The sequence below is a fragment of the Taurulus bubalis genome (genome assembly GCF_910589615.1).
Source record: "Taurulus bubalis genome assembly, chromosome: 5".
Lineage (NCBI taxonomy): Eukaryota > Metazoa > Chordata > Actinopteri > Perciformes > Cottidae > Taurulus > Taurulus bubalis.
In genome coordinates this window covers 2,647,823-2,674,792 of record NC_136593.1, presented here as the reverse complement: position 1 = coordinate 2,674,792, position 26,970 = coordinate 2,647,823, and the positions used below count along the sequence as shown (strand labels likewise).

The 26,970-nt window shown below is 41.5% G+C and overlaps 3 protein-coding genes across 3 annotated transcripts; all 3 read left to right on the top strand.

Annotated features, from left to right (window-relative positions):
• The first annotated feature begins 2,339 nt into the window (after window positions 1-2,339).
• isy1 (ISY1 splicing factor homolog) lies at window positions 2,340-7,355 on the top strand. The gene is made up of 11 exons (XM_079218020.1): window positions 2,340-2,438; window positions 2,940-2,962; window positions 3,393-3,444; window positions 3,745-3,810; window positions 3,914-3,956; window positions 4,090-4,202; window positions 4,284-4,401; window positions 4,493-4,615; window positions 4,865-4,977; window positions 5,269-5,358; window positions 7,194-7,355. The coding sequence occupies exons 1-11, from the start codon at window positions 2,436-2,438 to the stop codon at window positions 7,299-7,301; spliced, it is 852 nt and encodes a 283-aa protein (XP_079074146.1). The 5' UTR covers window positions 2,340-2,435; the 3' UTR covers window positions 7,302-7,355.
• Window positions 7,356-8,079: 724 nt separating this feature from the next.
• On the top strand, window positions 8,080-15,278 carry LOC306736381 (haloacid dehalogenase-like hydrolase domain-containing 5; the record flags this gene model as incomplete). Its single annotated transcript, XM_079218013.1, has 9 exons — window positions 8,080-8,136; window positions 11,758-11,949; window positions 13,076-13,188; window positions 13,481-13,574; window positions 13,659-13,692; window positions 14,108-14,282; window positions 14,429-14,605; window positions 14,702-14,879; window positions 15,096-15,278. 9 exons carry the CDS (start codon window positions 8,080-8,082, stop codon window positions 15,276-15,278), a joined length of 1,203 nt encoding a protein of 400 aa, XP_079074139.1.
• Window positions 15,279-18,177: 2,899 nt separating this feature from the next.
• Window positions 18,178-26,381, top strand: pcif1 (phosphorylated CTD interacting factor 1; the record flags this gene model as incomplete). The annotated part of the gene is made up of 16 exons (XM_079218003.1): window positions 18,178-18,242; window positions 19,975-20,133; window positions 20,237-20,361; window positions 20,473-20,589; window positions 20,692-20,825; window positions 20,971-21,125; window positions 21,349-21,496; window positions 21,588-21,671; window positions 22,284-22,383; window positions 22,592-22,751; window positions 22,945-23,114; window positions 23,546-23,632; window positions 23,742-23,926; window positions 24,696-24,789; window positions 24,998-25,173; window positions 25,985-26,381. Exons 2-16 carry the CDS (start codon window positions 20,007-20,009, stop codon window positions 26,379-26,381), a joined length of 2,259 nt encoding a protein of 752 aa, XP_079074129.1. The 5' UTR covers window positions 18,178-18,242; window positions 19,975-20,006.
• Window positions 26,382-26,970: the final 589 nt, after the last annotated feature.

Genomic DNA, 26,970 nt, shown 5'->3' with positions numbered 1-26,970 from the left:
TCGTTAATCCCGTCTGCTAGTATAACTCACTCAAGCAACTAAAAACAACGACAATGGACAAAGAAAGAGATAAATATAACATCGTGCCCGCACTATATTGGTTAGCACGATGGTGTAGCGGTTAAACCCGCTACCACCAACACCAGATACATCCGGGTTTGCGCACCCGGGTTCGCGACTGGGTTACTCGCGCAGGTGATGAGCATGCACTAGCTCTCCGTGTTAGGTGGGTTTACCCCGAGAGCTTTCGGTTTCCTCCCACACACTCCGGGTACATGTATGTACAGCAGGCGCCTGGAGCCGAGTTTACCACTGACGGGTGCATCGTCGTACATAACCCTATAGGGTGCATGTACGCGGATATATGCGGCGATGCCAAGACAGCCCCAAGGTGGTCGACTTGAGAAAAACCTTTTGCTTTTTTGTGCAAACGTGAACATGTTATATTATGTTATATATAGTATGTTATATATGTTATATTATGTATACATTAACTATGAAAATAAACAGCCATCAATAATAATATAATAATATGTAATAATAAAAAAATTCTTTTTTTTAATGTATATTTGTTTTAATATATATTTTATATATATGTATAGATTATCGATTGCAAAGGAACCATATACAATATATACATTAAATATGAAAATAAACAGAATTGACTTTAATCATTAATCATCAATAACCTAGACAAGACAAGGTAAATAAAACCTTTTTTTCTTTTTTTTAATTTTTATACATATTTACATTTTTTGTGTATATATATATTATATATATGTATATATTATAGATTGAAAATGAACCATGAAGATTCAATATGTTATATACAATACATGCATTAAATATGAAAATAAACAGAATTGACCATCAATAATAATATAATAATATGTAATAATAAAACCTTTTTTTCTGTTTTTTTTCCTGTTTATTTATACATATATATATATATATATATTGATATACATTATAGATTGCAAATGATGTTATATACAATATATACATTAAATATGAAAATAAACAGAATTGACCTTTAATCATTAATCATCAATAACCTAGACAAGACAAGGTAAATAAAACGTTATTTTCAGTTTTTTAATTTTTATATATATTACATTTTTTGTGTATATACATATATATTGTATATATGTATATATTATAGATTGAAAATAAACCATGAAGATTAAATATGTTATATACAATATATACATTAAATATGAAAATGAACAGAATTGACCTTTAATCATTAACCATCAATAACCTAGATATATATATATATATATATATATATATATATATATATATATATATATATATATATTTCAATATTATAGGTTTCAAATGAACCATGAACATTATATTTCAGAGAAAATTAACCTTTAATCATCAACCATTCTGTATCAATAGTTATATATATTTTTTGTGTATATATATTTTATAGATTGCAAATGAACCATGAAGATTAAATATGTTATATTATATACAGTATATACACTAAATATGAAAATAAACAGCATTGACCTTTAATCATTAACTATCAATAAAGATCAAAGATGAGGTACATTTTTTAAATTAGTTTTTTTATTTTTATATTTGTGTGTGTGTATATAACAAAAACATTTTTTTTAATATTTTTTGTGTGTATGTAACAAAGATTATAGGTTGCAAATGAACCATGACCATTATATTTCAGAGAAAAATAACCTTTAATCATTAACCATTGTGTATCAATAACCTAGAATCAAAGACAAGGTAAACATAACTAAATGTTATGGTATATGCCATCGACTGGAACAAACACCTTCACTCTGAGTCTGAAGACTCTGCTCTGCCTTCACTCCAGAAACTAAGAGCAACAACTCTGCACACACACATTACTTTGATTACACTTTTGCTGAAGCCAAAAAAACGTTTCATACACTTATTGTAAAAATTGTAAACTTATAAATAATGCAAAGAAATATAGTTTGAACGTGAACAATTTAATGTATTATTTATTTTATTAATTTCAAATAATACGTTTTTATTCCCATCTGTATTTCATATTATTTTAATTTCATTCATTTTAAGTTTATATGTGTTTCTTTGATGTTTTCTATTTTGTTTTGTATTTATATGTTTATTTTATTTTTATAGTGTTTAGTTATTTTTACAAATATTCATGTATTATTATTATTATTTGTATTTATTTTAGTTTCGATATTATTTTATTTTGATAGTGTTGTATGTTATCGTGCTGGAAGGTGGGTGATTCAAACCTCTTCCAGTAGGTGGCGGTAACGGTTTGATAAACACGTCACTAAACCGGAAACGTGAGAAGAAACTTCCGGAGTGCTTCCGGTTTGTGTGTCGCGCGCCTGCATCGTTTTGAGTTCCCTCAGTTCTTCTTCCCCACGAACGGATTCTTCATAAACGCATAAAAAGCGGCAGCAGAAATGGTGAGCAGCTTTCTTTAACATTCATGCGCGGATAGTTAGTGAATATCCAGCCGATCAAAAGCTGTGAGGCTTTTTTAAACCCTAAATTAATTTATTAATACATAATAAACACGCAGAGCTCTTATAAGTTACAGGTTTCTGAATTGAGTCTTAAAGTTAGTAGCTTCCGGTTTGGATTGTGAATTTACTAATTAATCCTTTGAGCATTTTATTTGATTAAACAAAACAGTTTTTGTCGCAACAATAGTTTATTGTGTTATAAATATTATATTTGGGATTGAACTGCTGATCAGTTTGAGGACGTCAGTTGTAAAAATCAATGTATTACAATTACATAATACGTTATTTAATTGTATTTATGTTATGTATTTCAAACATGTTTTACATAAATCCCATAAAAATATAATTTTAATGATATTGACTTCATAATACTGATGTAATAATACTGTGTATGTTTGATGTTTCTTCATGTGTTATTATAACGCGTGTCCTTTTCCACAGGCTCGTAACGCTGAGAAGGCCATGTAAGTATTTAATGTACTCTGCGTATCCTCTGTGTACTCTGCACGAGATGTAGTATCTACACACACACACACACACACATACACATATAATTACTTTTGGATATGTAATAATTCAATCAACAGCTGTTTTCATTCATATATATCAGTTGATGAATCCTTTGTTTTGTTTAACATCAGAAAAACGTATTATTTTGTTCCACCAACAATCCAAAAGCAAAACGACCAATACATGTTTGATAAATGAGGAGATTGATCATCAGAATAGTTGCAGTTTGGTGTTTCGTCGATCACCGTTTTCGGGGAATCGAGCAGCTGTTTTCAGCTCCCGTGTCGAGTGGATCACTAAAGTAAAATGAAAGTACCAGCTCAAAAGGCTCCTGAGGTTCTGCTGAGGTTCTGCTGTCTTAACTGTGTTCTCCGTGTCTCTCAGGACGGCTCTGGCTCGGTTCAGAAATGCTCAGCTGGCGGAGGGAAAAGTCAAGGTGAGGTTCTACTGTGTTCTACATTCATTATTGGACAGTTTCTTCAGTACATCACAAGTCGCGTTGAACACCATTTTAGCTGCACTCTAGCCTCACAGCAGCTTCACTGTAGCCTCACAGCAGCTTCACTGTAGCCTCACAGCAGCTGCACTGTAGCCTCACAGCAGCTTCACTGTAGCCTCACAGCAGCTTCACTGTAGCCTCACAGCAGCTTCACTGTAGCCTCACAGCAGCTTCACTGCTCCCATACATCTGTCTTCACCTGCATGAGGATGTTCACCTGTCTTCACCTGTCTGCAGGAGAGGAGACCTTTTCTGGCGTCAGAGTGCAGTGAACTTCCGAAAGCAGAGAAATGGAGACGACAGGTAAACACTCAAATATTCGCTCCACTTCCCCTAGTGTCACCTGTAGGGTATTTTTGTTTTGACTCTCTCTCTCTCTCTCTCTCTCTCTCTGGGTGTTTTCCAGATCATCAGTGAAATCTCAAAGAAGGTGGCTCAGATCCAGAATGGTGGGTATATGTATGTGTGTGTGTATATTTATGTGTGTAATACAGATTATAAACGCTCTGAACTGTCTGTCTCTGATCTCTGTGTGTGTCTCTGACCCGTCTGTCTTCATCCTTCTGACCCGTCTGTCTGCAGCTGGTCTCGGGGAGTTCAAGATTCGGGATCTGAACGATGAGATCAACAAGCTGCTGAGGGAGAAAGGTCACTGGGAGGTCCGGATCAAAGAGCTGGGAGGACCGGACTACGCGGTAAATAAAAACCAAAGTGTGTGTGTCACCCAGGACCTGTGTGTGAGGCACGTTCACTGATGACACGCTTGTGGTTTTCAGCGAGTCGGTCCGAGGATGTTGGACCACGAAGGGAAGGAGGTTCCAGGAAATCGAGGATATAAATACTTCGGAGCAGCCAGAGACCTGCCTGGCGTCAGGGAGCTGTTTGAGAAGGAGCGTACGTAAACCTCGTCTTTGCTGCCCGTTTTTATATCAAGCCGTTGCTGCGCCGTTGTCTGATTGGTCCTCTCTGGTCATGTGACTTCCAGCTTCCCCAGCGATGAGGAAGACGAGGGGGGACCTGATGAAGGAAGTGGACGCAGAATATTACGGCTACAGAGACGAAGACGACGGAGTGCTGCTTCCTCTGGAGGCTCAGTACGAGAAGCAAGGTTTGATCATTTATTTATTCACTCAGATGATTTGATTATTTTTGCATTCAGATTATTGTGTTATACACCGTCAGATTATTTTATAGTTTATACAGTCACATTATTTTATGTAAACTGTCACATTATTTGGTCTATACCTTCAAATTATTTTAATTATGTATAACGTCAGGTTATCTCATTATGTTGTTATATGTTATGAGATTATTTTATTATATATATATATATATAAGGGAGATTATGTGTGTTTAGCTTTGTTGGAGGCGGTGCAGAAGTGGAGAACGGAGAAAGAGTCTCGTCTGTCAGGAGAAAAGCAACCGGAGGAAGAGGAGGAGGAGAGCATCTACGCGGTCCACAAGGAAGAGGTGAACTGTCCCTTTAAATCCCAAACGTGTTGAAGAAAATTATTTGTATGACTAAAAACACGCTGCATTCGGATAAGTAAACACGTGCCGGTTGTAGCTAGCTTTAGTCGACACTGTCTGTACTTTCTGAAGAAAAAAAGAGTTGCTGATTAACAAATTGATTAAATAATATCTATAAATTTATTTTTAGCAGGTTTACGGACAGTTGTGGAGGTGGGCGGAGCTATTTGTGTAACTTCCTGTCACTGAGGTGTGTTAATTTTCTCTGTGTGTGTGTGTGTGTGCGCGCAGCCTGATGAAGAGGAGATCCGGGAGGAGCTGGAGGGAGAAGAGGGCGGAGTCACCTTCATCGCACACGTACCTGTTCCCTCACAGAAAGAGGTGAGACACACACACACACACACACACACACACACGTCTTTTTGTACATGTGAGGACCAAAGACGTATGCGATGTCTCTACGTCGCTTCTCAGTCCAAATATGTTGACTTCCTGTTTGTTGAATACAAAATGTCAAGATGGCGACATCCAAATAGGCAAATTCAAGGCATGAATATGTCTCTAGTTGTCTAGTCTAGAAAATAGTGTCAAATACTGCAGTTCTCTAAATGGCCACTTGAGGCTCTCTCAGACATGTCCTCACAGTACAGACATGTCCTCACAGTACAGACATGTCCTCACAGTACAGACATGTCCTCACAGTACAGACATGTCATGTCCTCACAGTACAAACATGTCATGTCCTCACAGTACAGACATGTCATGTCCTCACAGTACAAACATGTCCTCACAGTACAGACATGTCCTCACAGTACAAACATGTCATGTCCTCACAGTACAAACATGTCATGTCCTCACAGTACAGACATGTCCTCACAGTACAGACATGTCATGTCCTCACAGTACAGACATGTCCTCACAGTACAGACATGTCATGTCCTCACAGTACAAACATGTCATGTCCTCACAGTACAAACATGTCATGTCCTCACAGTACAAACATGTCATGTCCTCACAGTACAGACATGTCATGTCCTCACAGTACAAACATGTCATGTCCTCACAGTACAGACATGTCATGTCCTCACAGTACAAACATGTCATGTCCTCACAGTACAAACATATCATGTCCTCACAGTACAAACATGTCCTCACAGTACAGACATGTCATGTCCTCACAGTACAGACATGTCCTCACAGTACAAACATGTCCTCACAGTACAGACATGTCATGTCCTCACAGTGCAGGCATGTCCTCACAGTACAGACATGTCCTCACAGTACAAACATGTCCTCACAGTACAGACATGTCATGTCCTCACAGTGCAGGCATGTCCTCACAGTATAGACATGTCCTCAAAGTACAGACATGTCCTCACAGTACAGACATGTCCTCACAGTGCAGGCATGTCCTCACAGTATAGACATGTCATGTCCTCACAGTACAGACATGTCATGTCCTCACAGTACAGACATGTCCTCACAGTACAGAGTACAGACATGACATGTCCTCACAGTACAGACATGTCCTCACAGCACAGGCATGTCCTCACAGTACAGACATGTCCTCACAGTACAGACATGTCCTCACAGTGCAGACATGTCCTCACAGCACAGGCATGTCCTCACAGTACATACATGTCCTCACAGTACAGACATGTCCTCACAGTACAGACATGTCCTCACAGTGCAGACATGTCCTCACAGCACAGGCATGTCCTCACAGTACATACATGTCCTCACAGTACAGACATGTCCTCACAGTACAGACATGTCCTCACAGTACAGGCATGTCCTCACAGTATAGACATGTCATGTCCTCACAGTACAGACATGACATGTCCTCACAGTACAGACATGTCCTCACAGCACAGGCATGTCCTCACAGTACAGACATGTCCTCACAGTACAGACATGTCCTCACAGTGCAGACATGTCCTCACAGCACAGGCATGTCCTCACAGTACATACATGTCCTCACAGTACAGACATGTCCTCACAGTACAGACATGACATGTCCTCACAGTACAAACATGTCCTCACAGCACAGGCATGTCCTCACAGTACAGGCATGTCCTCACAGCACAGGCATGTCCTCACAGTACAGGCATGTCCTCACAGCACATACATGTCCTCACAGTACAGACATGTCCTCACAGTACAGACATGTCCTCACAGTACAGACATGTCCTCACAGCGCTCTGTCCGTCTCTCAGGTGGAGGAGGCCCTCGTCAGGAGGAAGAAGATGGAGTTGTTGCAGCGTTACGCCAGCGAGACTCTTCAGGCTCAGAGTCAGGCGGCCAGAACTCTGCTGGGAGTGTAAACCCGTCTGTCTGTTCTGTAAACCCGTCTGTCTGTTCTGTAAACCCGTCTGTCTGTTCTGGTGTAAAACCTTTTTTTTTTTTACTCTGTTTCTTATTAAAACGTTCTGCAGCTCAGTTTGTTGTTCTCGTCGTGTTTTGATGATTCCACAGGTTTTAAGAGAACAGAGAACCTCAACACCAGAAACCGTTCTGAATGGATGGATGAATGAATGAATGAATGAATGAATGAATGTGGAAGGACACTGAAGCTGAATCCTATTCTTAAACGTAGAACATCTGGAGACGCATGGTGACATCACCAGAATACGTTCATAGATAAGAACAAAAACACATTTTATTGTTCTGTTGGTGTCGCTGGCCTCAAAGCTGTCTGTCTCTCTCTGTCTCACTGTCTTTCAGGCCTCTTCCGTTGGTGTCTGTCCGTGTCTCCTCATGTGGTTTCAGTCTGGCGTGCTGATTGGTTGATTGGTGGCAGCATTCTGCAGCATGTGATTGGTTGATTAACGGCTGAACGCTGCATGTGATGTCATGTGAGGAGAAAACTGCCGTCAGCCGCATTCAATCAGGGAGAGTTACTGTGAGTGTGTTACTGTGTGTGAGTGTGTGTGAGTGTGTGTTACTGTGTGTGTGTTACTGTGTGTGAGTGTGTGTTACTGTGTGTGTGTTACTGTGTGTGTGAGAGAGAGAGAGAGAGAGGCCCCTCCCCCTGATGATGCCACAGCTCAGTAAGTATAAATGAGCAGCAGACAGCTCGTCTTCTACAGACAGACAGGCGTCATGTGGTGTCGAGGTTTCCTGCGGCAGACGGTCCGATCCATGTCGACCAGCAGACAGGTCTGTGTGTGTGTGTGTGCGTGTGCGTGTGTGCGTGTGCGTGCGTGCGTGCGTGTGTGTGTGTGTGTGTGTGTGTGTGTGTGTGTGTGTGCGTGTGCGTGCGTGCGTGTGTGTGTATGGGGATCCTTGACTTTAAGGGGACTCTACAATGTGGGGCCCTGACCAGGGTTCAGGGTTCAGACGTGTCCTCCTGAGTGACCGTTCAGCTGCTCATCTCCTTAACACTGGTTTGACCTTCAAAACAAAGGTTTACAGAACTTCCAAACTTTGTTTTATTGTTACAATAGTTATAATAATTAGTAACTGGTTGTACAGAAAGTTTATAAAAACATTTACAGCGTCATTCCAAATTCATTAATGTCAATACCGATGACTATTAGACGGGAAACGTAAACGTGATGGAAACATGATTTACAATAGTTTCAATGTCTGGAAATATTTGTCTAAAAATGTAATTCACGAAAAAAGTTCCTTTTTAATTATGTGTTTGTATATATAGTATATGTTTGTGTGTATAAAGTATTAGTTTTTATGGATTCTCCTGTGAGACTGATTTGTGTTTTCTTTAGTTGGAAGGTTGATGTTGATTTAATTCTTCAGTAAATAAGTACAAATAACATTTGTTGTATTTTTATATATATATATATATATATATATAGAGAGTAATAACTAATTATATTTAGTTTTATTTATACATATATATATACAATTAGTTATTACCCAAGTATAACAGAATTAGAGCCGTTTAAAAAAACATAATAATCTGGATGATTTTCTCCTTAAAATATCTCCTTTATTATGTTGATTTAAATGTTTTGTTCTGCAAAATAAAAAGTTAAAAAAACAAATATCTCCTTTTCAAGGGTGAGCTCATCAAAATCTGTTATCCCTCCTATTTTTTTTAAATCCAGCACAGATATCTGTTGGATATGTACTACTGTTAATGCTGATTGTATATGAATGGAGGAGGTTTTTACACATTATTTATTTACACTAAATAATATCTCATTAAAGGACCAGTGTGGAGGATTCAAGGGGTCTATTGGAATAAATTATGTTCTCACTGAAAATAAAAATAATGTTTTCATGAGCTTAAAATTAGCACTTCTGGAGCAGGTCCTCTAGAGCCATCACATTTATACAGTAGCCCAGAATGGATCAACACAAATACTAGATCTAGGGCAGAAAACAAGGACAAATCTGAAATGCAGGCCCATAGTTGTGATCATTTGAAAAAAAAGATTTTAAACCTGAAAATTCAAGTTCTGGTCTTGAACAATGTATTCAAAATAAAAAATAAGTGTATGAAACGTTTTTTTGGCTTCAGCGAAAGTGTAGTCAAAGTAATGTGTGTGTGCAGAGTTGTTGCTCTTAGTTTCTGGAGTGAAGGCAGAGCAGAGTCTTCAGACTCAGAGTGAAGGTGTTTGTTCCAGTCGATGGCATATACCATAACATTTAGTTATGTTTACCTTGTCTTTGATTCTAGGTTATTGATACACAATGGTTAATGATTAAAGGTTATTTTTCTCTGAAATATAATGGTCATGGTTCATTTGCAACCTATAATCTTTGTTACATACACACACAAAATATTTAAAAAAATGTTTTTGTTATATACACACACACAAATATAAAAATAAAAAAACAGATAAAAATGTTTTATTTACCTCATCTTTGATCTTTATTGATGGTTAATGATTAAAGGTCAATGCTGTTTATTTTCATATTTAGTGTATATACTGTATATAGTATAACATATTTAATCTTCATGGTTCATTTGCAATCTATAATATTGAAATATATATATATATCTAGGTTATTGATGGTTAATGATTAAAGGTCAATTCTGTTCATTTTCATATTTAATGTATATATTGTATATAACATATTTAATCTTCATGGTTCATTTTCAATCTATAATATATACATATATATAAAAATATATATATATATATCAAAATAAACAGGAAAAAAAACAGAAAAAAAGGTTTTATTATAACATATTATTATATTATTATTGATGGTCAATTCTGTTTATTTTCATATTTAATGTATATATTGTATGTAACATATTTAATCTTCATGGTTCATTTTCAATCTATAATATATACATATATATATATAATATATATACACAAAAAATGTAATATGTATAAAAATTAAATTACAGAAAAAAAGGTTTTATTTACCTTGTCTAGGTTATTGATGTTTAATGATTAAAGGTAAATTCTGTTTATTTTCATATTTAATGTATATATTGTATATGCTTCCTTGCAATCTATAATATATACATATATATAATATATATATAAAAAAAACAGAAAAAAATGTTTTATGTATTATTACATATTATTATATTATTATTGATGCTGTTTATTTTCATAGTTAATGTATATATAATATAACATATATAACATACTATATATAACATAATATAACATGTTCACGTTTGCACAAAAAAGCAAAAGGTTTTTCTCAAGTCGACCACCTTGGGGCTGTCTTGGCATCGCCGCATATATCCGCGTACATGCACCCTATAGGGTTATGTACGACGATGCACCCGTCAGTGGTAAACTCGGCTCCAGGCGCCTGCTGTACATACATGTACCCGGAGTGTGTGGGAGGAAACCGAAAGCTCTCGGGGTAAACCCACCTAACACGGAAAGCTAGTGCATGCTTATCACCTGCGCGAGTAACCCGAGCAGAACATCCGGGTTACTCGTGATTAAGTTTGAAGTGAATGTACGTAGCGAGGGTTTAAACTTTACAATAACAATAATAACACAACAACACGATGCTCCGTAGTTTGCACGAGACGGGAAGCACTTTCATTCTAGTTACTTAACTACATTTTTCATGTGATATTATTTAGTATTTAACAATATTTAATATACATAATATATTAAATGTTATAATACATTAAGACAATATTTGTCTTGTTGAATTAATACCCACTGCAGTTGGAGTATCCTGCAGTCAGGTATAATTATTATTAATTATTATTATTATTATTATTATTAATAATCATTTTGAATTACTTTGATAGTTAAGGTACAGGTACAATCACATTGTAGTGATGTAATGATGTAATGTGATGATATATATATATCATAATATATAATATACATTATATATATATGCTTACATAATAATCTTAATATATATTATTATTTATTAAGTGCTGTTTTCTCATTTTTTTGTTTGTTCATTTTTGTTTTTCTCAATCACATTGTAGTGATGTAATGTTTGTCTTAAAGATTTATTTTTCTTCATATATGCGTATACATATATATATATATATATGTGTGTTTGTATGTATGTATGTGTATTTATATATATATATATATATATATATATATATATATATATACATGTAGTATTATGGATACATATATATGTGTGTATATATGTATATAATAATATAAATGATATATATATATCTATATATATATCATAATATATAATATACATTATATAAATACTTACATAATAATCATAATTCATATAATTATTTATTAAGTGATGTTTTCTTCCACCTGATTACCTGGATGACAGGAGGTATGTTCTCTCTCTCACCTGTCTGTCTCTCACCTGTCTGTCTCTCTGACTCGTCTTCATCAGGCCGGCATCCTCTTCGACGTGGACGGCGTCCTGCTTCGCGGCGGCTCGTTGATTCCGGCTGCTCGACGAGCTTTCCGGAAGCTTTTGGACCGAAACAACAATTTCCTGTTTCCCGTCGTCTTCGTCACCAATGCGGGAAGCTGTCAGAGGCATCACAAGGCCCAGCAGCTGTCTCACCTGCTGGAGGTCCAGGTATGGAAGACAGGAGGAGAACAGACAGACAGGTGGAAAGAGACACAAAAACATAAAGAATGTATTAAACAGATTATAATCTTGGTTTATCTCTGTTATTTAGACTGAGGTGACGAAGACGATAGGACGTAGGTGACGACAATAGGACGTAGGAGACGACGATAGGACGTAGGTGACGACAATAGGACGTAGGAGACGACGATAGGACGTAGGTGACGACAACAGAGCGTAGGAGACGACAACAGAGCGTAGGAGACGACGATAGGACGTAGGTGACGACAACAGAGCGTAGGTGACGACAACAGAGCGTAGGAGACGACAACAGGGCGTAGGAGACGACAACAGGGCGTAGGAGACGACGACAGGACGTAGGTGACGACAACAGAGCGTAGGAGACGACAACAGGGCGTAGGAGACGACAACAGAGCGTAGGTGACGACAACAGAGCGTAGGAGACGACAACAGGGCGTAGGAGACGACGACAGGACGTAGGTGACGACAACAGAGCGTAGGAGACGACAACAGGGCGTAGGAGACGACAACAGGGCATAGGAGACGACGACAGGACGTAGGTGACGACAGTAGGACATAGGTGACGAAGATAGGACGTTGGTGACGAAGATAGGAGATAGGACGCAGGTGACGGCGACACGACGTAAGAGACGACGATAGGACGTAGGTGACGAAGATAGGACGTAGGAAACGACGATAGGACGTAGTTGACGACGATAGGACGTAGGTGACGAAGATAGGAGATAGGACGCAGGTGACGGCGACACGACGTAAGAGACGACGATAGGACGTAGGAAACGACGATAGGACGTAGTTGACGACGACAGGACGTAGGTGACGAAGATAGGAAAAAGGACGTTGGTGACGAAGATAGGAGATAGGACGTAGGTGACGACGATAGGACGTAGGTGACGACGACGATAGGACGTAGGAAACGACGATAGGACGTAGTTGACGACGACAGGACGTAGGAGACAACAATAGGACGTAGGTGACGACAATAGGACGTAGGAGACAACAATAGGACGTAGGTGACGACAATAGGACGTAGGAGACAACAATAGGACGTAGGGCGTCTGTCTCTCTCTCTCAATCTCTCTCTTTTTCTCCCTAGATCGCCCCGGAGCAGGTGGTTCTTTCCCACAGTCCTTTGCAAATGCTGACGACTTTCCATGATAAATGCGTCCTGGTGTCTGGACAGGGACCAGTGACGGACATCGCCAACACGTATCCTTCACATCTGACCTCTGACTGGCTTCTTCTAGGTGGCAACCGCAGCTGAGGCTCATGGGTATTGTCGTTTTGAACAATGATTGAAATCATCCAGAAGACTTTCTGTGTTCGGCCACATTCTGATGTCCATTAGAGAAACATGTGAACTAAGAATAAGGAGACTTTTTGAATAAGATATTAATACATGCTGAACGCAGTGGCGGGCCGTGGATTTTCTACCTGTGCCTTCAGTGCCGTCTGAGTCAGAGTCTGGATCCGCTGTTTGAAGCCTTGACCGTATCGTCAGTTTGGGTTTTCAGAAGGTCGTGAGCGTCGAGCAGCTCAGAGAACACCACCCCCTGCTGGACATGGTGGACCACAACAGGAGACCCAAGCTCCCTGTGAGTAGCGTACTTGTGACGGGACGGGTCACTTTAGGTCTCGGACAGCGGCTCAGTAATCCAACCGTATTTTCTCTGTTTTAGTCGTCTCCTCTGCAGACGCTCCCGAAAATAGAAGGTAACTCCACAGCCAATACACAACACACTGTTTATGGTTTTATTTCAGCATTCTTTAGTTTATATTTACTTCATATTTATTTACTTGTTTAATATTCTCAATGTTGTGGTACCTGTTCAGGCTCCTCATTCCAAAAGTGCTGTAAAGTAAAGTCTTTGTCAGATTTTTTTGGGAAAGTGAGTAATTTTACCAAATGCAAATGAAGAAATAAAGATATTTTGACAACATATAAAAGAAACAAAAGCGATACAAAATATTTCAAAAAACATTTGAATGGGGTTAAAAGTCAGAATGAAATTATAATTTGCAAAAGTTGTACTCCATAAACAGAAGAATGTAGACACTATCTATTGATTTATGTTTACTGGCTCTTATTTTGTTGACTAATCTTCACTGACTTCCTGTGTTGCCGTAGCGATCATCCTGTTCGGAGAGCCAATCCGATGGGAGACCAACCTGCAGCTGCTGATCGACGTGCTCCTGACCAATGGGAGTCCAGGTTGCGTGTACGATCCTCAGTTGCCGGCCCAGTTGCCGGTTCTCGCCTGCAACATAGACCTGATGTGGATGGCCGAGGCCCCGTCACCACGGTAACCAACACACTACAGGAAGTTAGCTTAACCTGTTAGCGTCCATATCTCTAGGGCTGTCACAATGGGGATGGAAGGATGATGTTTTCTCTGATGTGCGTCAGGTGGTCACGTCGTTCAGTTTTGACCCTGCTTTGTTGCCGTAGGTTTGGTCACGGGATGTTCCTGCTGTGTCTGGAGTCCGTCTACAGGAAGATGACGGGTCGAGAGCTTCAGTACCAGGGGCTGCTGGGAAAACCCAGTCTGCTGACATACCAGTACGCCGAGCACCTGCTGAGACTGCAGAACCACAACCACAAGCTCACCACCATCTACGCCATCGGGTAACACGCCGTCCATAACGCCTTCTATGTCATCCATCCAGTAACCATAATGCCATCTACGCAGTGGGCTAACCAAATCCTCTTCTTCTTGCCTAGCGACAACCTGATGACTGATATCTACGGTGCTAATCTCTACAACCGCTACCTGGGTCAGCAGCATGCTGCTGTGGAAACCACGAGCAAGCTTGTGGCCCAGGGACCGGGGAGTCAAGTGGCGATGGCGGTGCCAGAGGAGGAGCTTGTGTCTGCTGCTGCTCGGTGTCGCTCCATACTGGTCGGTCTTATTTATCTATTTATTTACTAGTAATAATAACTTTAAAATCCCCACGTTGGTATTTGAGATCTGGGTACCTGGTGATATCACAGTGAAATCATAGCAGCGTCTGTCGGGTCAGAAACGAGATGTTTGCGGAGGTCACGCTGACCCTCTGATAATAACCTGTTGTCATAACGTCTGTCACTAACACAGAGCTGCTCCATCTGTCCACAGGTGTGCACAGGTGTCTATAACCCTCGCTCCTCGTTGCCTAGCGACCGCAGCGAAGCGTTCACAGAAGCCGTGTTGCACGGTCACAGAGACCTGGCGCTGGAGCTCGACCTGGTGGAGCCAAATCACGTGGTGGAGGACGTGGAGGCCGCAGTTGATCTGCTGCTGCAGCAGGAGAGCTGTTAGCTCTGACCTCTGACCTCTGACACTTGATGGGCCCCTACCAGGCGGCAGCCTCCAATTCTGCAGAGTGAAGCCAATGTGGAAAATAAATTGTCGTAAAGCTGCATTCTCTCTCCTGACCACTGAGTAACACTGATAGGAAGATGTTGGGATTATTGCTGGTTGTATAGAAGTCTATGCTTCATGTGTTAAAGCTGTATTCTATCTACTGTCCACCAGGGGGTGACTCCTTTGGTTGTATAGAAGTCTATGCTTCATGTGTTAAAGCTGCATTCTCTCTCCTGACCACCAGGGGGCAACTCCTTTGGTTGTATAGAAGTCTATGCTTCATGTGTTAAAGCTGCATTCTCTCTCCTGACCACCAGGGGGCGACTCCTTTGGTTGTATAGAAGTCTATGCTCCATGTGTTAAAGCTGCATTCTCTCTCTTGACCACCAGGGGGCGACTCCTCTGGTTGTATAGAAGTCTATATAAATGACTCTACTTCTCTTGATGTATTCCCTCAGTAAACATTGTAAACATGAGTTTATGTCTCAATCTCTAGTTTCAAGTCTTCTTCAATACAGCATGATGTTCATTTAGTAAATGATGGTCATTTAGAGTCAAACAGACCATAAAGCAGGGGACGCTTTAGGGCGGGGCTTACTGTGATTGACAGGTCGCTACCAGTATACGCTGTCGCTACGTCACTCCTCCACATTCCAAATATGATAACTTCCGGCTATCGTTTGCAAAAAGAAACATGGCGCAGCCGTACTGTAAAATGGCGAAATGGGCGATCTTTAGGCTTCATAACCTCAATTCACAAACCAGTGGTTGACATCACAATGACTACGTCCAATGCTTACCTACAGTCTATAGATGGGCCCCTACAACCTGCAGGATGAGGGCCACGGGACCCTTGGAGACATCTTTAGGGCACAGCTAATTTTCTGTAGCGTTGTTAGCTAGTCTGCCTGTCCCGTAAGCTAGCAATCAGTGAAGCAAAACATTAGTAAAACTCTGGCGCAGGATGGTTAGTGCGGCAGCCATTGTGCGCTATTGTAAAGCAAATTTTAAATATTGGCCAAACCATGAACTTAAAACTACCGGGTTCCTTGCATGATGCAAAATACTTTTCCCCATAGACTTACATCGGGGAAAGAGATGTCTGTAAACGTTTTAAATGCTCAAATAAGTGAATTCAGAGTTAATCTATTTCTATGGTGTCCCCAGTGTAGTGACAGCGGTATCATTATCATGTCCTCCTGTCTGACACACAGCTGATGCGTAAAAACTGGTTGATAACACCGAAATTTTAGCAGATCTAAGTGTTGTCTGCTGTATAATCAGATAATAAATGATGTTATAGTAAAACACAGCTATAATAATATAAAATACAGAGAAGCTCTAACAAATAGAAATGTCCTTATCTGTTGATAACAGTGTATTATAAACCATGTGTTAAACGTTTATTAATGGATTGTAAAGTAAGTAAGGATGTCTTTAAACTCACCTGTGACCTTTCAGTGTTTAATAAACTAATAATCTCTCTAATCTTTGTTGGTGCTCTGAACAGACATACATTTTCTTTCCAATATTATCTGAATACTTCCACACTTGATTCTTTCAAATCTAAAAATCTGTAAACATGAATTATACTTGAATACAGTAAATTTCAGACAAATTATATTTAATTTACTCAATCGTAATGTTCTAAAACAAAGCAACGTCGCCATCTGGTGACGGGATTGGAAACAACCGCCCACATTGATTTTAAATGATTGGAAGAGAAAAAGGAATGCAGGAAATTAGAATCCTGTGCTTTATGTCAGTTTAGTTTCATGAATACAATATATTTAATAATTGGATGTAATCTGCAACACCACCACTAAATGTCACTAATCCTATATGCACGGCTCCTTTGAAGGTTGAGATTATTTAAACCTATTTGGGCATCTATTTGTATAAATGTATTTTGTTTTATTTCATTGGACGTTATGAAAACCTTCTTAAAGTATACGTGTCTCACGACAACACTTCTCTCCAAACACCAATTAGTGCAAAACTAAATTATAACCGTTTATAACATTGGAAGAAACTAAAAGTTAAAGTGGATCAGCATTTTATCTGGTTTTAAAAAGAGATTATAAATTGGCAGAAAATCTCTCTACTGTCAGAGATGTAAAGGAGAGAGAGAGAGAGAGAGAGAGAGAGAGAGAGAGAGAGAGAGAGAGAGAGAGAGAGAGAGAGAGAGAGAGAGAGAGAGAGACTCAGTGAGCACAAACTGGGAATCCAAATAGAAGACACTTAAATCATGGCAACCAAAATGAAAGCTTAGTTTATTGGACTAAAAATAGTAACAAAAATACTCCTATAGGAGGAGACTAGGCTTATCTTGCTGCCCAATATGTATCAACATGTCACAACGTAAGGGATAGTGAATAATGATAGTTTAAATGTAATTATAATACAGTGAATATATTATTATTACATATAAAATGCAATGTGATGTTTATGTGTTAATATTCATCATAATATTATTGTGTAGTTTTTATTTTATTTTGATGCTTTGACACCATTGTTTTATTTCTGAGACATTCATGGTAATAAAACAGCACTGAATGAAACTGAACTGTGTATTTGAGGTTTTTGATACTTTACATTATTTATAAATCATTTAAACCCGCTCTGTAATAAACAAAAAAAAAAAAAACAATTGTTAAAGTTCACACTATCCCAACAGAGAATCAACAATTTATTAACATTATTTTAAATAAAAAAATAAAATAAATCTCGGTATTGACCTGCTCAAAATGGCGGCAGAGACAGGACGTCTCGTAACAGGAAGCGGGACACCAGCTGCGCCTGCGCAGTGGCTCACCCCGGGTCCCTGTAAAGATGTCTGAGCAGGCGGGGAGGGAGCGGAGTGGAGGACCCGAAACAAACGGACAGAACCCGCGACTCTCCGCAATTTAACCAGTCAAGGTAAGGGCAGGCGGCCGTGCGGAGCCTCTCTGACGGGACCGACCCGCGGCGGAAGGTTTCGCCCTCCAGATGAGCCGCGCTACGGGCGCGCGGGCTGGCTGAGTTTGTAGCAAAGAACAGAAATTATGTGCAGGGACGCGCAGCGCTGTGGCAGGGGCGTGTCCGCCATCTTGTGTAAAGTGGCGCCTTAACGGCAGCTGTCGCTTTGAGCCGAAACCGGGGCGGGATTGCGCCAAAATGGCCGTTAATGGCGGGACTCAAAAGACGTCTCTGTGTTTTTAAGTCACTTTTAGCCCAGTTCGGACCCGCTGTGGACCGAACCCGTGAGCCGCTGTGTCCGTGTCTTCAGCCCGGGCTCCGGAGAGGCAGCCGCAGCTTTGTGTCGTCCTCCCCCTCTTCCCCCCCCCCCCCCCCCCACACCTCCTTTCACCCCCCCTCCCCCTTCTACTCCTCCGTGTTTGTTTTGAAAGCCCACCGGGCGCATGCGCGTTACCACTAGCGCTCGTTCCTGCGTATGAGAAGGAAAACATCGGGAATTATTTAATTGTTTCTCGCAGCGCTCTCATTTTGCTGCATGTACACAGACGAGGTGTTACCTTAAATATGTACTGATATTTTTTTCTTAAATCAGATTTAATCAGATATTGTTCCGGTTTGCCGCCACAGTCTGCCGGCACTATTTTTCGATTGATCTGATTAATTTCCTGACAAATCGATTTATCTCTTGGCCGTATTTTCAATTAATTTGTTTATTTCGTTAAATCTACTAACGTTCGACCTTTTTTTTAAAGAAAAGAAAAGATAATCCGTTTCTATAAAATAGAAACCGATACTGGAGCACCGTGTCTGTCATTTGATCGGAATTTCTTTTCTTTTGATTTCCGGTCGAGCAGCAAATCGATCTTTGTGACGTGTTTTAAGTTTGTCATTACACCAGGAAGAGTTTTATAACAACATGCCACTTCAGTTTCTCATTAAAACTAGTTTTTATCAAGCTGTTACAACAATACACGTCAAGTATAAGTAACATAATAAATAAACTGAATTGAATGAAGTAAATATTTACATTTTGAAGACTCAAAAACCACAAACTGTCCTAGTTCCTCCAATGTGTCCCTTTTTTTTTCATTGTCTCACACACTTGTTTAATTTAAAATGTTCAATACAAGTACACGTCCATTTAAGTACAGCGTAATAGACCCTGATACAAGTATACTATTACAACCCTGCATTACATTAGGATGCTTTCAGGCTCTGGGGAAAGGTTTACTATAACGTTGTCATGAAACGTTGATGTAATGTAAATGTAATCTCGTAAAATGTAGTGTTGGTGAGAAACTTGAATATATCCAGTTTGTTTATGAAGTATTAGCTGTTTTCAGTTTCAGTTTTAATCAATGAATATTCAATATTTGTTTTCCTTATTAGTTGAATTGTGTGTTTTGATGAAGAAAGAAAACCCTATGAATTACTATCAAAGTAAAAGGTAACATTTAGTATTTTTGATGGTTTATTAAACTGACATCGGAGCCTTGAAATTATTTTTTCCCCTTTTTTATTTTATTTGTGCTGATCCGATCTGTGACTCCGAACCGTGAGCTCTTAGTCTTTTCACTGTTCTCACAATCCGCTGCTCTTGTTTGGCCGAAATAAAACCTCCAGAATCTGGAGGTTGTATATGTTTTCTCATACTTTTTAATCATTGTATAATAAATAAAGTCTTCCTCTCCAGGCAGGTCAATGTCATTCTGACAAGCAGCTGCGATGTCCAATGACAGCCAGGTATCGGTGAAGGGGGAGGCGGTTATCATGCCGTCTCCCTCTGGCTCCGCCTCATCACAAGAACCGCCCCTTTCTCCGTCCACCACCTCCAAACCACCTGAGCTCCCAGGTACACCCGTCTGTCTGAGCTCTTTGATGCACCTGTCTGTCTCTGACCCGTCTGTCTGAGCTCACGGGTACAATTGTCTCTTTCTGACCCGTCTGTCTGACAGACGAACTGGTCCAGGCTGGATGGTCTAAGTGCTGGTCTCGGCGGGAGAACCGGCCGTATTATTTCAACAGATTCACCAATCAGAGCCTGTGGGAGGTCCCAGTGTTGGGTCAGCACGATGTCATCGTGAGTAATGATCCCGTTTCCTTTATGTGTGAGGTGAACGGACAACAACAGGAAGTTAGTCCTTTAGGTTGTCAGAAGTTGAAGGATCATGTTTTTTTGGTCTGTCTGCAGTCCGATCCTTTAGGTCTGAATGCGGCTCCGGCAGAGGGCGGAGACAGTAATGGTCAGAGGAAGAGGAGGATCTCTGAGGAGCAGGGGGCGGGGCCTAACAGCATCAAAAGACTCAAAGTAAAAGAAGCGGCCTTGGATCGGTTCATGGCGGTTGCAAGTGGCTGGTGTGCAGTGGCTTGTGGGAAACCGAGTTCTCTAATTTACTTGTTTTGCTTGCAGGTGGAGCCCACCACGCCCATCTCTCCCAGCACCCCGGGGGTCAAACCCTGGAGCTCCGCCCCCGAGGAGAAACCAGCCCTACCGGCCACGCCCACAACACCAAGCCCCGCCCCCGCGGTATACAGGCCAGCTGTGTGAGTGACCCTGTTAGCATCCTTAGCTTCTGCGTTGAAACCTAGGAAATCTTCCACCGTCATTATTATTTAATATCCTTTACATTGTGGCAATTATTATATTTAAAATGTATGTCGTTGAAGTTGTTTGTTGTGGTTGTTTCAGTATCTACTGGGATCTGGACGCCCAAACCAACGCTGTGATCAGAGAGCATCCGCCCGCCAACCACCTGCCCCCGCACCCGGAGATGGAGCTGCTGAGAGCTCAGCTGGTCACCAAACTTCGGCAACACTACCATGAACTGTGTCACCAGAGAGAAGGTACTGGGCCCGCATGGAGACCACAGATCAAACCATTTAGAACGAATAACGGCCATCGAGTCCATCTTGAAGTGGAACCTTTTGTTCACCTTGATAGTTGAACTTTGCTTGGCCTTTTTGTAACGGCAAAAATAACTGTCTCAGTGGTTGAGAAAGCTCTTTCGTGACCTCCTATGTACTGACTGTAACAGTTTGTAAGTCCGTCCGTCCGTCTGTGGTTCAGGTATTGATCCGCCTCGGGAGTCCTTCAACCGTTGGCTACTGGAGAGGAAAGTGATCGACAAGGGTCACGACCCCTTGCTGCCGAGTGACTGCGAGCCGGTCATCTCCCCGTCCATGTTCAGAGAGATCATGAACGACATTCCCATCAGGTGCCTGTCTGTCTGTCTGTCACTTCAAGATGTGTGTTTTGAAACTGTTTTGATTAGTTTCATATTGATGACGTGGTGTTTTTGTTCTCAGGTTGTCGCGTATCAAGTACAAAGAGGAGGCCCGTAAGCTGCTGTTCAAATACGCTGAAGCTGCCAAGAAGATGATTGACTCCAGGTAGGTTGCAACCGACCAATCGGAGCTTTATGCTGCTGATGACCTCACCAGGGAGCGCCTACCTTTGACCTTTTTTAAGGGAGCTCTATGGATCACTTTTCTGTTAGGAGACATAATGACCTATTTTTCTTGGGCGTAGTGTTGGTGGAAGCAGAATGATCTGAACATGTTGCTTATCACTGGCGAGCAAGTTTTGTTGGCTCTTTTTTGCATTTATGTTGTGTATATAAATGGTACAGAAATATGATTTTCTCCCTATGTACAGTAACACACTCTTTAAGTCAAATATTAACCAACAAGACCGTATTATCTGACCCCTACACTGCTGGGAGCAGAGCAGACTGGAGCCCCAGAGAGGACGGCTGGCTAGTTAACTAACTAGCTAGCTAGACTCCGGAGCTCCCGCCTGCCCTCCTCCCAGCGAAGTAGCACAGAGGAGTGAGGCCGACGCTAGCTAGTTAGCGGGCTAATTCCAGCGTGTTTTCCTTCCCCTTTGGGTTGGGTTGACGATATCAGTTGTAGCCGCCATGTGAACCAGGGCGACGTTGCACCACTGCATCTTTACACGGCTAATAGTTGTTCGCCGCTATATTAACCTTTTGACCTGTGCAGGAATGCGAGTCCAGAGAGCCGGAAGGTGGTGAAGTGGAACGCCGAAGACACCATGAGCTGGCTGCGCCGAGATCACTCCGCCAGCAAAGAGGACTACATGGTAACCTTTGACCTGATTTATACTGTAAATGTCTAGTCTCTGTTTCATGACGAGCACAAGGTGGAATTTACCTGCTTCCAAACAGGCGGCAAATGCTGAAGTGTCTTAACACTGGCATTCTCTCTCCTGACCACCAGGGGGAGACTCCTCTGGTTGTATAGAAGTCTATGCTTCATGTGTTAAAGCTGCATTGTGTGTGTGTGTGTAGGACCGTCTGGAGCACCTGAGACAACAGTGTGGTCCTCACCTCACCGCTGTCGCCAAAGACTCTGTGGAGGGAATCTGCTCCAAGATCTACCAGCTGTCTGCAGAGTACAGCCGCCGGATGAGACAGACGCACCTGAGTCTCCTCCAGGACCCCCCCACAGGTAACCCCCCACACACACACACACAGGTCATGTGACATGCGTCTTTTAGACGTGGCCGTATTTTCAAAACAACCGCTTTTCCATGAAAACGTAGTAGTGTGGATGTAGCCTGAGTCTCTACTGCAAGACCCCCGACAGGTACACACACACACCTGGGTTTAATGTGTGTGTGTGTGTGTGTGTGTGTGTGCAGAGGCCAGTGCGTCCCCGCAGCAGTCCCGGTTGGTCTACTGTTACCCGGTGCGTCTGGCGCTCCCCTCGCCGCCGCTCCCTCGAGTCGAGCTGCACTTTGAGAACGACGTGGCCTGCCTACGCTTCAGAGGAGAGATGGTCAAGGTCAACAGAGGTCACTTCAGCAAACTGGTAAGGACGTAAAGACACAGACGCTTTTAATGGGGAAACTTCTACAGGACGTTTAGAGTTTGATTGACGGAAGCTTCAAAGATGTTTTCAGAAAAGGGTTCACAGAGAGCAGGTAGACGAGGAGGAAGTGTTGAGGATGTGTTTGTGACTTTAACTAAAAATCATTAAATATAAAACGGGAGGAATTTAAAGAAATGTCCCGCTCAGTGTTCAGGAAGTTATGCACTTCGGTTTAAAAACAATGATGGCAGCTAAAGTCCACCAGCAGAGGGCGACGTTGTAGCAGTGAGAAATACATTTGTCTGTCTGACTCACTTCACTTCAACGTGCTTCAGTGAAGTGTCTGTCTGTATGTCTCATATTCTCTCTCTGTCTGCCATGTTCTCTGTCTGTCCTACACTCTGTCTCCCTGACTGTCTGTCTCTCTCCAGGAGTTGTTGTACAGGTACAGCTGTATAGACGATCCTCGCTTTGAGAAGTTCCTGTCCAGAGTCTGGTGCCTCCTCAAGAGATACCAGGTCAGCTGACTCTCTGTTCCTCTGACGACGGTACGTTTGGTAACGACTCAGTGGGTTAACGAGGGGGGTGTGTGTGTGTGTGTGTGTGTGTGTGTGTGTGTCTCTCCAGGTGATGTTCGGCAGCGGCGCTAACGAGGGCACCGGCCTGCAGGGGGCGCTGCCCGTGCCGGTGTTCGAGGCGTTGATCCGGCAGTTTGGCGTTTCCTTCGAGTGTTTCGCGTCGCCGCTCAACTGCTACTTCAAACAGTTCGGCTCCGCCTTCCCCGACGTCGACGGCTTCTTCGGGTCCAGAGGGTGAGACGTGTTCATACCCGTCTGTCTGTCTGAGGCTGATACGCACAGACAGCTAGTGCAGACTATGAAGTTAGTCTGTGTGGCTGTCATATGTTGATGCTATGAGCATTTAATACCACCAGTATGCAGTATTACACTATTTAATATCAATATTACAGGATTTAATACCACCAGTATGTAGTATTACACTATTTAATATCAATATTGCAGCGTTTAATACCACCAGTATGTAGTATTACACTATTTAATATCAATATTACAGGATTTAATACCACCAGTATGCAGTATTACACTATTTAATACCACCAGTATGTAATATTACAAGATTTATTGCCACCAGTATGTAATATTACAAGATTTAATGCCACCAGTATGTAGTATTACAAGATTTAATATCAATATTACAGGATTTAATACCACCAGTATGTAGTATTACAGGATTTAATATCAATATTACAGGATTTAATACCACCAGTATGTAATATTACAAGATTTAATGCCACCAGTATGTAGTATTACACTATTTAATATCAATATTACAGGATTTAATACCACCAGTATGTAGTATTACACTATTTAATATCAATATTACAGGATTTAATACCACCAGTAGGGGATTTAAACGTGAAATCCCCAAAAAGTGAAAAGGTAGCACTTCCCAGATTTGTTTGATGCTAAGCGTTGCCTCGTTGTTCAAAACATTTAAGTATTATTATTATTATTATTATTATTATTAACCCTGTTTGTTTGTTTGTTTGTTTGCTTTCAGGCCGTTCCTGTCTTTCTGTCCAGTCAGCGGCTCGTTTGAAGCCAACCCTCCGTTCTGTGAAGAGCTGATGGACGTCATGGTGACGCACTTTGAGGTCCGTCCTGGTCGTACCGGTCCATACTGGTCTGGTACTGGTCTTAAACCAGGCTGGACGGTGTGGACCTTCTCTGGCCTCATGAACTGATGCAAGCAGGCGCAGAAATCTGCATCTGTTTAGTACAAAACCCTCAGGGTCTTGAACCGGGTTCTCCGGGTTCCGTAGATGCAGGTCAACATATCTCCGTCTGTCTCTTGTCCTCCAGGGGCTTCTGGAAAAGTCTTCCGAGCCGCTGTCCTTCATCGTCTTCGTCCCCGAGTGGCGCGACCCCGTGACCCCGGCTCTGACCCGCATGGAGGCGAGCCGGTTCCTCCGCCACCAGCTGAACGTCCCGGCCTTCGAACACGAGTATCGCTCTGGGAGCCAGCACATCTGCAAGAGGTACCGTGACCGCTGTGTTTTTATACGCAGCTGTACAGGGTTCTTCTTACGCTCAAGGAATTTTAAAATGGTTATTTCCAGGCCTGGAAAAGTCCTTGAAAAAAATAAAATCTCCAAAGTTTAGTAAAAGTCATGTAAATGTGTTATATTCATGTGTCCATGATGTTCATTTACGCTGAGTTTGAAATAATGAATATGCTTTTAAAAGAAAGACTCAAAATATAAGCAGGCATACATACAGGCATCTATATGAATGTTTATTCTTTTAATCAAACTATTGTCTCATTCATTTGAGTCATTTAAGGTTTACTGTATGTTTGTATTCTCATTGTTAGTTTAAATACTACATTTACTCACTTTTTACTGTTTACACCCAGATTTCCCTAAATGTTTGTAATGGACATTTCTTAAATTCATGGAAATTTAGTAAAAAGTAATGGAAATTTGGTAAAAAAAATAATGGAAAGTTGGTAAAAATTCTTGGAAATTTGGTAAAAATTAATGGAAATTTGGTAAAAAAAATAATGGAAAGTTGGTAAAAAGTCTTGGAAATTTGGGGAAAATTAATGGAAATTTGGTAAAAAGTCTTGGAAATTTGGGGAAAAGTCTTGGAAATTAGGTAAAAAGTCTTGGAAATTTGGGGGAAATTAATGGAAATGTGGTAAAAAGTCTTGGAAATGTGCTAAAAAGTCTTGGAAATTTGGTAAAAAAATCATGGTAATTTGGGGGAAATTAATGGACATTTGGTGAAAAGTGATGGAAACCCATTGGTCAGAATGTGTATAAACTGTGTGTATTTGTGTGTCTCCAGAGACGAGATGTACTACCGGGCGGTCCACGGCACCGCGGTGATCTTCCTTCAGAACGATGCCGGTTTTGCGAAGTGGGCGCCGACTCCGGAGCGTCTGGCCGAGCTCATGGCGGCGTACCGCCCCTCCCCCGCCCGGCCCTCCGCCCTGTCCTCTCCTGGCCCCGCCCCCATCACCCCCGGAGACAAAGACTCCGCCCCCAAGGCCGCTGATAGGACGCAGAGCGCGGTGACGTCGCCTGGTGGCCATGACGATAACAACAACAGCAACAGCAACGATAGCACCGCCACCACCAACAACAACAACAACAACAACAACAACAGTAGTAGCACTAGTAGTACTAGTAGCAGTAGTAGCAGTAGCAGCACCAGTCCTCAAGAAAAGATGGCCGCTGTGTAAATGGGGCGGGGCTTGTAGTGTGACCGCGCCTCTTCACCTGTGTAAAGTTTATCTATTTTTGATCGTCGTCTCGTCTCTTCAGATTGTCCCTCACCAGCACCTGTAGCATCTGTCCGCATACCCACAATGCTGTTCTGGACCAGCGTTCACCCTTTCACCGTCCTCCCTCACATCGGCTCTTCTGATTGGTCGACGCTCTTGACTTCACAGCTTCTGGAGCTTTTCATTCGCCTGCAGCTGAGTCACCTCAAGTTGAGTTAGAAGATGTAGTTGAGCTCCAGCAATAAAACAAATAAAAACCTTTTTCCACTGGAAGACATCTGATTGGTCCACACCGACGGGGCTTGGTGATTGGTTGACAAAGGCAGCTATCGTTTCTATTGGACTCGTCTTTCCCTTATTGAGTCAGAAAGAATCTTCAGGCTCCGCCTCCTCCGCACGGTCTCACCGCGTCATTCAGAGGTTGAACCCTCTCCAGTCTGCAGTGCATTGTGGGAAAACGCTTCGCGCAGGGAGAAGGAGGCGGAGTCAGAACTGAGACTCGGAACATAGAGAGGAGATCATGTGATCAGACTTCCTGTGGCGTCAC

Coding starts and splice junctions, on each gene's coding strand:
- isy1 (XM_079218020.1), top strand. Junction 3,957..4,089: donor GGTGGCTCAGATCCAGAATG/GTGGGTATATGT, acceptor GTCTGTCTGCAG/CTGGTCTCGGGGAGTTCAAG. Junction 4,203..4,283: donor TGGGAGGACCGGACTACGCG/GTAAATAAAAAC, acceptor TGTGGTTTTCAG/CGAGTCGGTCCGAGGATGTT.